The sequence below is a fragment of the Chionomys nivalis genome, chromosome 2 (assembly GCF_950005125.1).
Source record: "Chionomys nivalis chromosome 2, mChiNiv1.1, whole genome shotgun sequence".
In the NCBI taxonomy this organism is placed as follows: domain Eukaryota; kingdom Metazoa; phylum Chordata; class Mammalia; order Rodentia; family Cricetidae; genus Chionomys; species Chionomys nivalis.
Genome location: NC_080087.1, coordinates 32,707,052 through 32,720,172, shown reverse-complemented (window position 1 = coordinate 32,720,172; position 13,121 = coordinate 32,707,052). Strand labels below are relative to the sequence as shown.

The 13,121-nt window shown below is 39.6% G+C and overlaps 1 protein-coding gene across 2 annotated transcripts in view; it reads right to left on the bottom strand.

Annotated features, from left to right (window-relative positions):
- The window catches only part of Hbs1l (HBS1 like translational GTPase), a 75,335-nt gene that overhangs the window by 27,325 nt on the left and 34,889 nt on the right, over nucleotides 1-13,121 (bottom strand). For both annotated transcript variants that reach the window (XM_057754591.1, XM_057754607.1), the window contains one exon: nucleotides 2,638-2,746. In XM_057754591.1, the coding sequence (XP_057610574.1) occupies nucleotides 2,638-2,746 (109 nt within the window). The remainder of the gene's footprint in view (nucleotides 1-2,637; nucleotides 2,747-13,121) is intronic.

Sequence of the window (13,121 nt, the reverse complement as noted above, 5' to 3'; positions counted from 1 at the left end):
TGTGTGATGGTGTATTAACTATTGTGTGATCACCTAGCTCAATGTTTGGACTTTATAAAAGGAATACTTTATTGACACTGATCTTTACCAGTTCCTTGGGTATGAATACTTCTATTTCTTCATCACGTTATCCAGTATTTTAGTTACTTGTTTAGGAGGTCTGTGTGTATTTCCAATACAATATATTGCCTTAAGCATATTGGCTGACTGTTATAACTTCTGAAACTTTCCACATTTAGACTGTAATGTACTTAACATAAGGGTTGTGTATTTTATTTATTTTGTTCAAAGTCTCCCTAGCTGGACATAGTGGCAAATGCCTTTAATTCCAGCATTCAGGAGTTAGAGGCAGGTAGATCTTTGTGTGTCTGTGGCCTGCCTGGTCTACACAGTGAGACCCTCTCTCAAACAAAACAAAACAAGGTTCCCATAACAGAGTTAAATATAACACAATACATTACAAATAAAGAGTATGTGCATTAGTTCAACCCTAATTAAGAGAGAAAGGACATTAGTAACTTTATAACTGAGTCACAACCAGATGACAACCAAAGTGCCATCTCACCTATCCCTGAACTAATACACACTGGAGGAATTGTGTCTCCTCAGCCTGAGATCTTTTCCACATTGAACCTGAAACTGAGTGAATAAAACCTTGCTTTCAAATTCAAACACTTTGGTGGGAGACCATTAAAATTTTTCCCCATCTAGCAAGGGGACATATGCTACCATTACCACAGATTTTTATAAAAAGACAAAATAAGGCACCCGGGACTCCTTTTTAAATGCTGAAAATAAAAGTCATCCTTGCAAAAATCTGATGGCTCCCTCCATGCTTTGGTGCTTGAAGCATACACAGCTTACAAAGAATACTTCTTGTTTGCTTTGTTCTGTAAGACAGAGACTGGTGTAGCCTAGGCTACTCCATAACTGTGTGCAGCTGAGGATGACCCTGAACTCCTGATCCGTCACCCCCACGTCAGAACAACAAGTGTTGTTACCACACAGTGCAAAAGTGTTATTTAGAGAATAAAAATTGTCAACAGTCTTAAAGATGTTAAATATTAATCTTTCATAATTTGAAACATGTCTCTAGTAAAAACTCCTAGAATTCTAGAGACTGATTTTAAAATAGCAAGTACTACCAATGTTGACTCAGTAATTTTTTTTGATATTCTAAATTCTAGGACTTAACTGCATGTGTTTTTGATACAATGACATCTTATTCAGCAAAAAAATTAAGAGGGGCTAGAGAGATAGCTTACTGTGCAATCATGAGGGTCTGAGTTCAGATCCCCAGCACCCACATAAAAGCTGGCATGGTGTCACATATTCTCAGTGCCGGTAGAGGAAACATGTGGACCCAGGCTACCCTGGCAGGTTGTCTAGCCCAAATGGTAAGACAATGGTTAAGAGTACATAAAGCTTTCAGAGGACCCAAGTTCAGTTCCCAGCAGCAACTAAGGGTGGCTCAATCCAGCCTCCTCATGTACCTGCATTCATGGGCACACACCCCACAAAGACACACTTACCAATAATCTAAAAAGTAAATCTTTGAAAATAAAAAAATAGTAAGGTGTGAAGAGCAAGCAAGGATAACACCCAATAATCACTAGCCTCTGCATGTGTGCATGGGTAAATGCATACACATATACACACTCTGCATCCATACACACAAATATGCAAATACACACACAAATACATACTATATCTACACACAAATGTGCAAACACATACACACTACATCCACACAAATATGCAAACACACATACACTATATACACACAAATTCACTATATTCACATACACAAGTGTGCAAACACATATATACACTCAATATATTCAAACACACACTCATGCATACTACATCCAACCACAAATATGAAAACACACACATTCACTATATCCACATACACAAGTGTGTAAACATATATATTCACACATACACTCACTACATCCACAAATGTGCAAACAAAACATGCACGCACACATACACACTATATCCAAACATACAAATATGCAAACACACAAGAGTTAAAAGAGCCTTAAGGCAGTATTTTTATGTTTTCAATTTTTTCCTTTAATTTTATTTTGTATGTATAGATATTTTGCCTGCATTTATGCGCTGCAAGTATGTTCAATGACTGCAAAAACCAGCAGAGGGTGCCATTATCCCCTGGAACTGGCGTTACATAATGGTTGTGAGTTGCCATGTAGGTACTGGGAATTGAAGGACTTGAACCTGAGCACTATGGAAAAATAGTCAGTGTTATTCACCACTGAGTCATATCTCCATCCCATGGCAAGTTATTAAAAAATCAGCGAGTATGATTCACTGACTCTCAAGTGCTGCTTGTCTGCACCACCCAGAGGTGCTCAGAATGTCTTAGTTCATAGTACTAGAGACTACAAAGCAGTTTGGTTTTGTTTGGTGTTAGAGTAACTATCACTGATGTGAGGAAACTCATAGTGAGTCATACAATGATAAAGCTAGAATCAAAACTAAGTTCTCACTCCGTCTCTGTCCTTTGCTATACACAAGGCATGAGACACTTTAATGATATCAGTTTAGTATAGGAAATTGAAAAAGATGTTCTCATCAATTCATAGGAGTCAGGGCTGAGGGACTGAGTCTTACCCAGGCACTTCAAATCCCATAGTTTGCTTCTTCCCAGATACAGTCATTTTAGCAACTTTTGGCACAATTTCAGACTCACTCTGAGATGACCGAGATCCAACTGATTTTCCTAATTAAGGAGTAAAATATAAAAGGACAATTAATTTCCAGAAATGAATGGCATGTTATCAATTAGAAAATCGTGATTAATTTACAGAGAATTCATGTCTTTGTAAACATGTCTTCAAACAGTGAGATGAAGATGCAGAAAGACTATCGCCTATTTTGGGAAATCCCCGACTGTCTGGACATTCATGTTTAACCTCACCAAAATCTCTTTCTAATTTTGAGCTGACTGTTGAGTTTCAGTATTAAGAGCTAAGGTGGTTTCTGCATGGGGCCTTATTCTGACATTCTACCTAGATCCTCTACCTACCTCTCTGACCACACCCTTTCACAATACTAAAATTGTCTGGACAGTTAGCAGATGGCTAACTATTTTTGATCCCCTGAGATTTATCAACTGATGAACAAGTTGAAAGTTTGATGAATTTTGCTAGAACACTTCATGTGCTTTACTTGCATGCAGTACTAGAATCTGTGAGCTCTAAGATAGCCATAAATACAGGAGACAGGACAATGTAGAAAAACCATTAAGGAGAAGCTATGAGCCAGATCAAACGAAGATTTCATGCATTTGACTCTTTATACATTTTATACTCTCTACATTTAAAATGTATTTTTTTAACTTTCAAGGAGTACCAACAGTATTAGATTCACAAAAACAAAAAAACTGTATGTCACACTAGCAAATACACAGAGAGTACCAAGTTAATTAGGAAAGAAAATTGAATGTGCAGAATTTACTACAAATGCTTCCTATTTGTCCACTCTAGGCCAGTCTTGCCAGAAATGAAAAGGTGAACAAGAAGAAAATGTTTGTGCTTGTAGTCTAGAGGGGGGAACATAAAATGATTTTTAAAATTTATTAGAGTCCATACATGGTGCCACAAGATCTCTAGGAAAGTAGGAAGCAGAGGTAGATGATCAAGTAAATAAATACATACATACACTCATACATAGAAAAATTGTAGAAGCCTACTGCCATTAAAGCAAAGACACTCCAGAAGACAGGCTATATACTGACACTGCTGCAGCAGGCATTCTAAGAGAACAAATGGACCACGTGAAGCTGAAGAGGGTCACACACAAGACCCTCATGCTTACTCTATAGAAGTGGACACTACCACAATATGTCACCAAATAGCAGGAAGGAGAATATGAGGAGACTAAGGGACAATATGTGAACACATTCCTTCTGATGACAAGAAGATGCATTCAGAAACCAGACCATGTGAGTACCGACAAGTGGGCATGCTACCAAACCCATGTAAGGCTTGTAGTACTGGAGTACACATTTGTGACTCAGGAGTACATAACTGGAATGAACTGGAAAGTTGAAAACAAAGACACGTGATTGCCAGAGAAGGAACAAACCTGGAAGTACTTCAGCATTTAATGCCAGAAGATGTACTTGCCAGAGATGGGGAGCCAGCGAAAGGTTGACACCAAGGAAGGCAACAGAGAAGCCTGTGGCATAGAGCTGGGTGTCCACAGGAGCTGGGGCTGCTGACCAATCAGATGACAAGAGGCTGAAAACTCAGTGGGACATGCTAACTTTAGATAAAGGTCACTGGCAGTTTATAGGAGCCCTTTAGTGGGGAAAGAAGAAAAGGCCAGAGCGAGTTAAGAAGCAGGAGAGTGGGAAAGCAGAAGTGCATGCTCTCTCTTTCCACCTGTAACTGCAAAGTCGCCGTCACGGGCAGTTTCCAAGTTTTAGTAACTCATCTGACATGAACTAACATGAAGCTATTTGTTTATCTGCAGCCCTGATGTCAGACAGCTCCATTTCAGAGTGGGGTAGCACTGTGCTGGATGACGGAGCTCATCTGTTACAATCAAAAGGCAGGGCTAGCAGCCCCGTGTGTGCACATGTAAAGGTATCAGGCTAGCAGCCCCGTGTGTGCACATGTAAAGGTATCAGGCTGACAGCCCCGTGTGTGCACATGTAAAGGTATCAGGCTAGCAGCCCCGTGTGTGCACATGTAAAGGTATCAGGCTAGCAGCCCCGTGTGTGCACATGTAAAGGTATCAGGTTGACAGCCCTGTGTGTGCACATGTAAAGGTATCAGGCTAGCAGCCCCATGTGTGCACATGTAAAGGTATCAGGCTGGCAGCCCCATGTGTGCACATGTAAAGGTATCAGACTGGCAGTCCCATGTGTGCACATGTAAAGGTTGCTGTCAATCCAAGCGTCTAAGGTTCAGAAGCCAATCTGGCCACATGGACTTGAGACGAACATCATAGGTGTGCAGAGTGACTAAGAATGCTTGGCTGGAAACAGAAGAGCGGTAGAATGGTGTGGACTCAAAAGGAAAATGAGAGCGCTCACATTAACACGTCTAAGAAGGCAGAAGGATCAGGAACCAAAGGACAGCAGGCACTGGGCTGGAGGTGAAAAGGAACAGAAGGCAGATTTTGATGTTTTGGAACTAAAAGATGAAACTTTCTCATAACTAACTCCTTCCGGAGACTGAACAACAACAACAACAAAAATAATGAATAATTGAAAGGATTTTTAATAACAAAAGAATAGACTTAAAAAGAAAGTAGGTGCAGCTGGGCATGGTGCATGCAATTTTAATCCCAGCGGATGCAGGAAGAGCTCTGTGAAGTTGAGGCCAGCCTAGGCAACACGGCGAGTTCCAAGACAATAAAATAAAATAAAATAAAATAAAATAAAATAAAATAAAATAAAATAAAACAAATCAGGAGCTAAGAACTGCAGACGAAGAGGGAACACAAAGCATTTGCCTTTCTGGGTCTGCCTTACCTCCCTCAGTCTAATCTTTTCTAGGTCCACTCATTGCATCCATGCAGCTGTCATGACATATACATATTTTACAGCTGAATAATATTTCATTGCAAACATTCAGACATGTCCATTCATCTGTTGCAAGACATTTAGTTTGTTTGCATTTCCTGGCTATTATAACCAGAGTGGCTATGTGCACAGCTGAGCAGGAGATGAAGGCATGGCATAGCTGGGTAAAGTGGTAGATTTATTTAGTTTCTTGAAGATTCTCCGTACTGAGTTCTAGAGTAACTACTCCAACTTACAGTCCCAACAATAATGAACCAGTATTTTCTTTCTCCACACCTCACCAGCATTTGTTGTCCATCTGCGGCTACCCAGTCCTATCCAGCTTTGTTTATCTTAGCTATTCTCACAAGGATGAGATGAAATCTCAAAGCTGTCTCAAATTCCATTTTTTGATAGTTACTAGCCATTTTTATTTCCTCTAGCAAGTATACTCAATTTAGATTTCTAACCCATTTTTAAAGTGAATAATTTGTTTCCTTTCAGCCTTGTGTTTTTTATTCTTTGTATATTCTGGATATTAATTCTCTCTGATTCAGGCAAAGATTCTCTCCAATTCTTTAACTTTCTTATTCATTTGACTATTTCCTTAGCCTTGAAGCTCCCTATCCTCAAATGTCAGCATATAACGCATGGTAACCATAGAAACTAATACATTATAAAGAAACCAAAGAGGTGAAGGCAGGGGCCTCAGGATACAGGAGATATGAAATAGAAAACAGAGTAACAGAAGGGTGGTCAGTACAGGAGGGACAAGGGGCAAGTGAACACCAAGGTTGTTGGATACAGCCTCAAGGAACCATATTTTATGCTTACCTGAAATTAAACACAATACATAAGTGTATATGGATGGACACACACATATCTTAAAGAAGGCTAAGCCACTTGGGCTATGCTCCCATCAAGAACCACAGACTAACCAAAAACAGTATTAGGCACAAGAAACCTTTCAAATGGTTGGTCAGGGTATTCCAAATGACTCCTAAAGCAGTATAAATTACAAATGCAGCCCCTGGATGCTTCTCAAGGATTAAAGGTGGGCCCCTCTTGCTGAAGACACCACACACTTTGGAACACAAAACTCAGTTGATTGAAGATCTGACCAGAAAATTCCATGCAAGCTGCCAAAGGGTAGAGGGGAACAATTAAACAGTCCTACCCAGCTTTAAATACCTATGGACCATAACAAAGATCAGCACGGCAAGAAATGCATAAAGGTGCAAAAGGCAGCACACACATGCTGGTTGCAATCAATATCTAATAGATATAAAGCCTACTCAACAGGAGAGAGAAATCATGTCTGGTACTGAAAACTTAGCTACCCGGGGCTCAAACTAGCTTAAGTCCTTCCTTACTACATTCTAATCCTTATCCTTAGGCCTACAAATAAGTGCAGCTACTACCCCCACCATAAAAGCCTCTTTACAGGAAATGGAGACCAGCAAGGAAACCACAACTGGACACAATGCAGAGACCACCAGACCATGGGAGCCCAGCCCCAACAGATACTTTTACATCATAGCTCCTGCATCTATGCTTCAGGGAACTTTGTGGAAGAGGGTGGAAAGACTGTAAGAGGCCAAATACCAGGAAGTCTAAGTCTACTCTTAGAAAAGGCTGCATGAACAAGAGCAGAACAATCACAATATCAATGGATATGTTAATGTGAAGGGGGGAATCTATGGGGGAAGGTGTTACCCCTAAACACAGACCAACAGGCACTAATGACTGCCGAGAATAATTAGTCTCTTCCAGGAATGAGCCCCCCCTTTTTGGTTGTTCAGTGTAAAGTAGTCAGTAAAAAACCATATATACACAAACAACAAAAGCAGACTCAGTACGTTGTGTTAAAATATATATTTGTGCATGCACAGATACACAGTAATAAAGAGGAGGGTGCTATCAACTTGGGGGTGCATGGGATTGGTTCAAGGATGAATAGCTGTGAGAGACAGAAAAAGTTATGCGCTTGTTTCATTTTAAAAACATTTCAAATAAAGATTCAAACAACAAAAACTAGGCATAGTATTTAGACCCCTTTTAGACTTTGTGGTAATGAATGAGACATTAACAGAAAAGGTACTGACTGCTGTATGCCAAGTGAAGGTTCTACCCAACAGATGCCAGGAGGAAGGAAAACCTAAGTTAAGATACTGCTCTCTGAAAACTAAAAACTGAATTGTTTAGAGACCAGGAAATCTAATCTGGGCATATAAAATGAGAAATGGAAGATACTGAAGAGAAGGGTCTGTAGGTCAAAAGGTCTTGGTAGCAACGGTCAAAACAGGGTAAGCTGTTATTTTGAGGGGAAAAATGAGACTGAATTGCTTCTTCAAAGTGAATGCCACCACAAACAAATGAGATGTGAGTGCTGGACTTGGGGATGCAGGAGCAGTGCAGGACGATGAAGACTTAACGCAAGGCCCAGGTGTCAAGTGATGACTGCAGAACAGGCCACAGACAAGACCCTCCGACAGAGGGACAGAGGGACAGAAGGCACAGGAAACAAGATGCTGAAAGGGCAGGAAAATGGGTCAAGTTAATTCTTAGACCCTGGGGCCAAATGGCTACAAATAAAGTGAAACACAAAAGTGCATAACAGCAAGAAACACTAGTGGCAAAACTAGAGGGGCTGGCTTCTGGTGAGAAAAGCAATTAAGTGTTCAGCAGAAGAGAAGTGTCAGAGGAGGTGAGAGATACTTCATGCATTATGATAGTGACGGTGACGGCAGTGATGATGCTGGTGATGATAGTGATGCTGCTGGTGATAACAGTGATGATGGTGTTTTGATAGTGATGCTGCTGGTGATGAATAGTGACGATGGTGGTGCTGTGATGGTGATGCTGGTGATGATAGTGGTAATGATGGTACTGTGATGGAGATGCTGGTGATGATAGTGGTAATGATAGTGATGCTGGTGATGATAGTGGTAATGATGGTACTGTGGTGGAGATGCTGGTGATGATAGTGGTGATGACAGTGATAGTGACGCTGATGGTTGTGATGGTTGTGATACAGTAGTAATGGTGTTAGGTGCTAAAAGAGGGAGAAGACACCTGAGTAAAACAAAAGGAAACAAGGTGGACTTTGACTTCTGTTGTAAGAACAATAAAAAGTACATGATGAAAGTGCCAATAAAAAGCCTATGAGAAGAATTACACACTCCCATTAACGCTAATTTTAGTATCTTCTACGGTTTTTTTGATTCACTCACACAGTGAGTATACTAAAATACTGTAATTTTTACTTTTAAAGGCCTTGTAAGCACAGAGAAAAGTCAGTGTGGTCTTATAGTAAATATTACTTTGGTCTGTTTTACCTGTAAGACTCAAGATTCAACATTTAAACATTTTTTTTATTAAAAATAAACACAAAGATGCCAGTACTATAGATAGCAATACCAAACTCATCAAAGTACTTTATTCGCCTCCCTCCCTCCCTCCCTCCCTCCCTCCCTCCCTCCCTCCCTCCCTCCCTCCCTTCCTCCCTCCCTTCCTTCTCCCTTCTTCAAGACATTCCTTTAGAAAACCAGAAAAACTACAGGCCATTCTTAACTTTAAAAAATATGCAAATACACATAAGATTTTGTGTGCTACTTCAAAGTGTTCACATACAAAGTCATCCTCATCTTTAGTAACAGGCTGAATGTGAAGCAAATTCTACTGAGGTCACATCAACAACTAAGAGCTGGTCATGGATCAACAGAATAATGTTCAAATCATACACACACACAAAATCATATCCTCCCCAAGCAAATAAAAATCCACTCACCCTGAGACAATCCCAAGGAATTAAGGAGTACATTTTCAGGAAACACAAAATGCAACAACAGCAGGCAGTGGGTTCTGGATAGCAGACAGGTCTTGAACCCACAGCCCGCCCTTCTCCTAACCAGCTGGTGCTTTGCTACCGTCACTCAACTTTCCTCTGAAATTTTCCTCCGTAGTCACAGTTGCACTCCTCCAGAACTGGACAAGCTGATTCTCTGAAATCTGATATGGTTATGACAAGTTTCTACACAAAGAGGTCAAAAAATTGGTACTCAGCTCTGTGAATGTATGTATGACTTCCAAACATTACTTTAACTCAGATTAAGAGCTGAAAGGAAAATGTGTCCCTCCAAAGGATTATCAAGACCCTTGCCCAAACCATGCAAGATCCACCACCGACCACACCAAGGTCATCTAAAGGTACACATTCTGAAGGTTCATATTTGATGATAGCACTCAGTCCCTAGTAAAATAGGAAAAAACTGCTTATGTAGTCCATCCTTCATTAAAACATGTTATTCAGTTTATCAAATTGCTTTCCACTTTATAAATAAAAAACATACAAGTTAAATGATTTCACTATAATGACAGGGTCTATATCCTAAATCAAATCACCTGCCTGCCTACCCTGTTCACCTTCTTCATGCTACAGTTACCCCTGCAACAAAGCATTCTTAAAAAATGGCACCTTCTGTCTCTTTAGCTGATGCTTCCTCGTGGCTCCCCCTGCTTCCCTGCTAGCTAAACTGTGGGCCTCTTACCCAGAAGGCTCTTCTTCAACGTGTACTTCTGTAAAGGATGCAAAGGCAGACCACCACAGCAGCACAGAGCATTATCGATTTCTGCTAGATTTAATGGTGCTTATTCTCAAAAGCTTATAAACCACTCTGAGACACAAAATCTAAAAATTTGAAACGAACGCAATATATAAGATAAACTAAAAGTGTGTGCCTGAGTACATAAGGCTTCAGTTTTGATCTGGCCCAAAACTGAAGAAGAAAAAAAAGGTGTGGGGGGTGCAGAGGGGAGAGCAACAACAGAACTAAAACTCTAAAGACACTGATCAAACAGATCAAATGAACTTTTAAGAAATATGTATATGTATGTATATATACTCCTCTCCCTTCTCTCTCCTTCCTCTCCCTCTCTCACACAAACACACAAGAACTTTTGCAGACTTATACTAAAGAACTTTTCCATTTAGTACATATAAAGTAAAATAAGTAGTATTAAAAATTCTTACAATTACTAAAACTGGTAATTTTTAAATGAGAAGTTCAATTAAAACTAGGCAAGAGAAAAACGATAGAAACCACATGTGACAATGGTGACGTACCCATTAAAAAGCTACGTCTTGACATTCTATTAATTCTTTTATCTACACACTTATAACAGACTTTTCAAGTTTCTGCCTGAGAATTCCATTTACACCTCACAGATATACTGCTTCTCTCCAGTAGCCATTAATTTAAACAAGTTTCATATGGATAGAAATCTAAGGATATGCTATCAGAAAATACATAGGGAAAAGCCTTATCAAAAACTGAGTTTGTCATGCCCACAAAATGAGTATCTACTTCAGGATGAAGTGGAAAGGTATGTATTTGCAAGAGCACACACACACACAAAAAAAAAATTCCCAAATCAGACTTTCATTATTAATTTATCATTAAGTGCTGTTTTAGAAGAAAATCTTTAGTTAGAAAATAATTATTGGCCGGGCGGTGGTGGCGCACGCCTTTAATCCCAGCACTCGGGAGGCAGAGGCAGGCGGATCTCTGTAAGTTCGAGGCCAGCCTGGTCTACAAGAGCTAGTTCCAGGACAGGAACCAAAAGCTACGGAGAAACCCTGTCTCGAAAAATCAAAAAAAAAAAAAAAAAAAAGAAAGAAAAGAAAAGAATTATTGAAGCTTGTGGTCAGTGAAGTTCATCTTTACAGTATTTGATTTGGACATTTCTAGTTCATTTATCTTCCTTGATTTCTAAGTAACTGCAATGATAGGATTAAGAAACACTAGAATAACAGGGCACACACCTTGTCTTCAACCCAATTTTTTTTATTTGCTTAAGTATTATGCAATTAAGTTTCTAGAATACATAAGAAAAATAGTATAAACCTGGTAGTATAAATCCAGTCAAACTATGCTGGAAGAAAAGCATGGTTTTGCTGAAGTTCATTTGGAAGTGAATGTGAGAAAATGAGCAGTAACATTTCAAAATTGGGAACAATGATATGAAACCTGAACTTGCAGCTATCATGACTTTCTATAAAACAGCTGGAGTGATTAAAATCAGGGACTGTCACAAGAAAAGCTCAATAAATTAGAGAATCTGAACTACACCATCAGTGGGGATATATTGGTATGTTTGTTATCTACAGTAACCAGTAAGAAGCAAACACAGAAAAACATGGGACTAGAACACACAAACCAGCAAATCATTTCCTGCCAGCTTTCAATGTTCTGAGAAGCGGCTGAGGGATGAAGGATCGTGGGAATTTTAAGTGTGACTTCTTCTCCTACAGACAAGTATTACAAAGGAAAATCCATTCTGGACTCATCAAATCCTCCAGAAGAAGGATTCGTCAGCGTTACTGACATTTTGAACGCTGTCATTTGCTGGTGTGAAGGGACTGTCCTCAGCACTATAAGATACTTGGCAACACGGCCCAAATCTTTCCAGACTGTGGGGCAGAATTCCTTTAGTAGACAGTAATTAGCAAAGTGCAGAGCACGTCCATTATCTAAATCCACTCCTCACAAACCAGTAATCCTTAATAATCTTTTCCTAGCTTCCAACCATGAAACTTTTCATTTATTGAGAATTCCTTCCTTCAGAATTTTTCTATACGGTCCTTTCCTTTTCTTCTCATGGATATGACTCAGATTTGTCCCTTACTTTATTAACTACTCAGATCGTTAGGGCCAAGTGCCTATGGTGTCTGACAGGGTGCTACCTTTATCCCTTGTTCAACAAACTATTTCCTTCCTGTCACCAGGATCTTTTCACCCTCATTTACACACTCAAATATATTCAGTGTCTCTGTCTGTAACCGTGGTCCTTGGCAACATAGCCCCAATTCCTGTATGAAGACTAGTTCTCTATTTATTTCCTCATATACACAGCAATGACTATACCATATCTGTGCTCTGTGCAAGTGTCTTAACTTTGACAAAAAACTGTAGTTTCATTACTGAAATGATTCATGCGCTGCTAAACATTGGCTTCTTTTATTTAAAATTAAAGATTCCTGAATTTGAAATCAAGTAAACCAATACTTCTTAACAGCGCATGAATCATGGAGGCCAACTTCTGCACTGTATGAGGAAACATCTTTGGATTCACTCTATAGAGATTTGCTGAGCTTCTAAAGTAAAGACCACAAAACTGTCTCCCCTAGGTAACAGGTAATAAAACATAGTACATAAGTTTATGCAAACTTCTGCTATCCTGTGAGAGTACTAAGTCTATCCCATGTCAAAGACTCCAAGTTACCAGTCACTTAGAGGTTAGTAACATCAATAAATAGGAGCTCTGCTAACCACATACCCCAAGTTTGAAGCCAGCCGTGTTACTACATTGTCTCAGGAAAGCAGTAATACCTACGTGATGGGGATTTCTAAGGAACTCAATGAATCCATTTACAAGCAGTGCTTTAAAAAAAAAAAAGTTCACTCCCAAGAGAAAGCATATAGCCTGACAGCCACAGGAACAAGTCATTCATGACGGAAAGATGAAAACACCAAGTGTGTGACACTGTGTACACAAATCAAAGAGTAAGACATGATTCTAA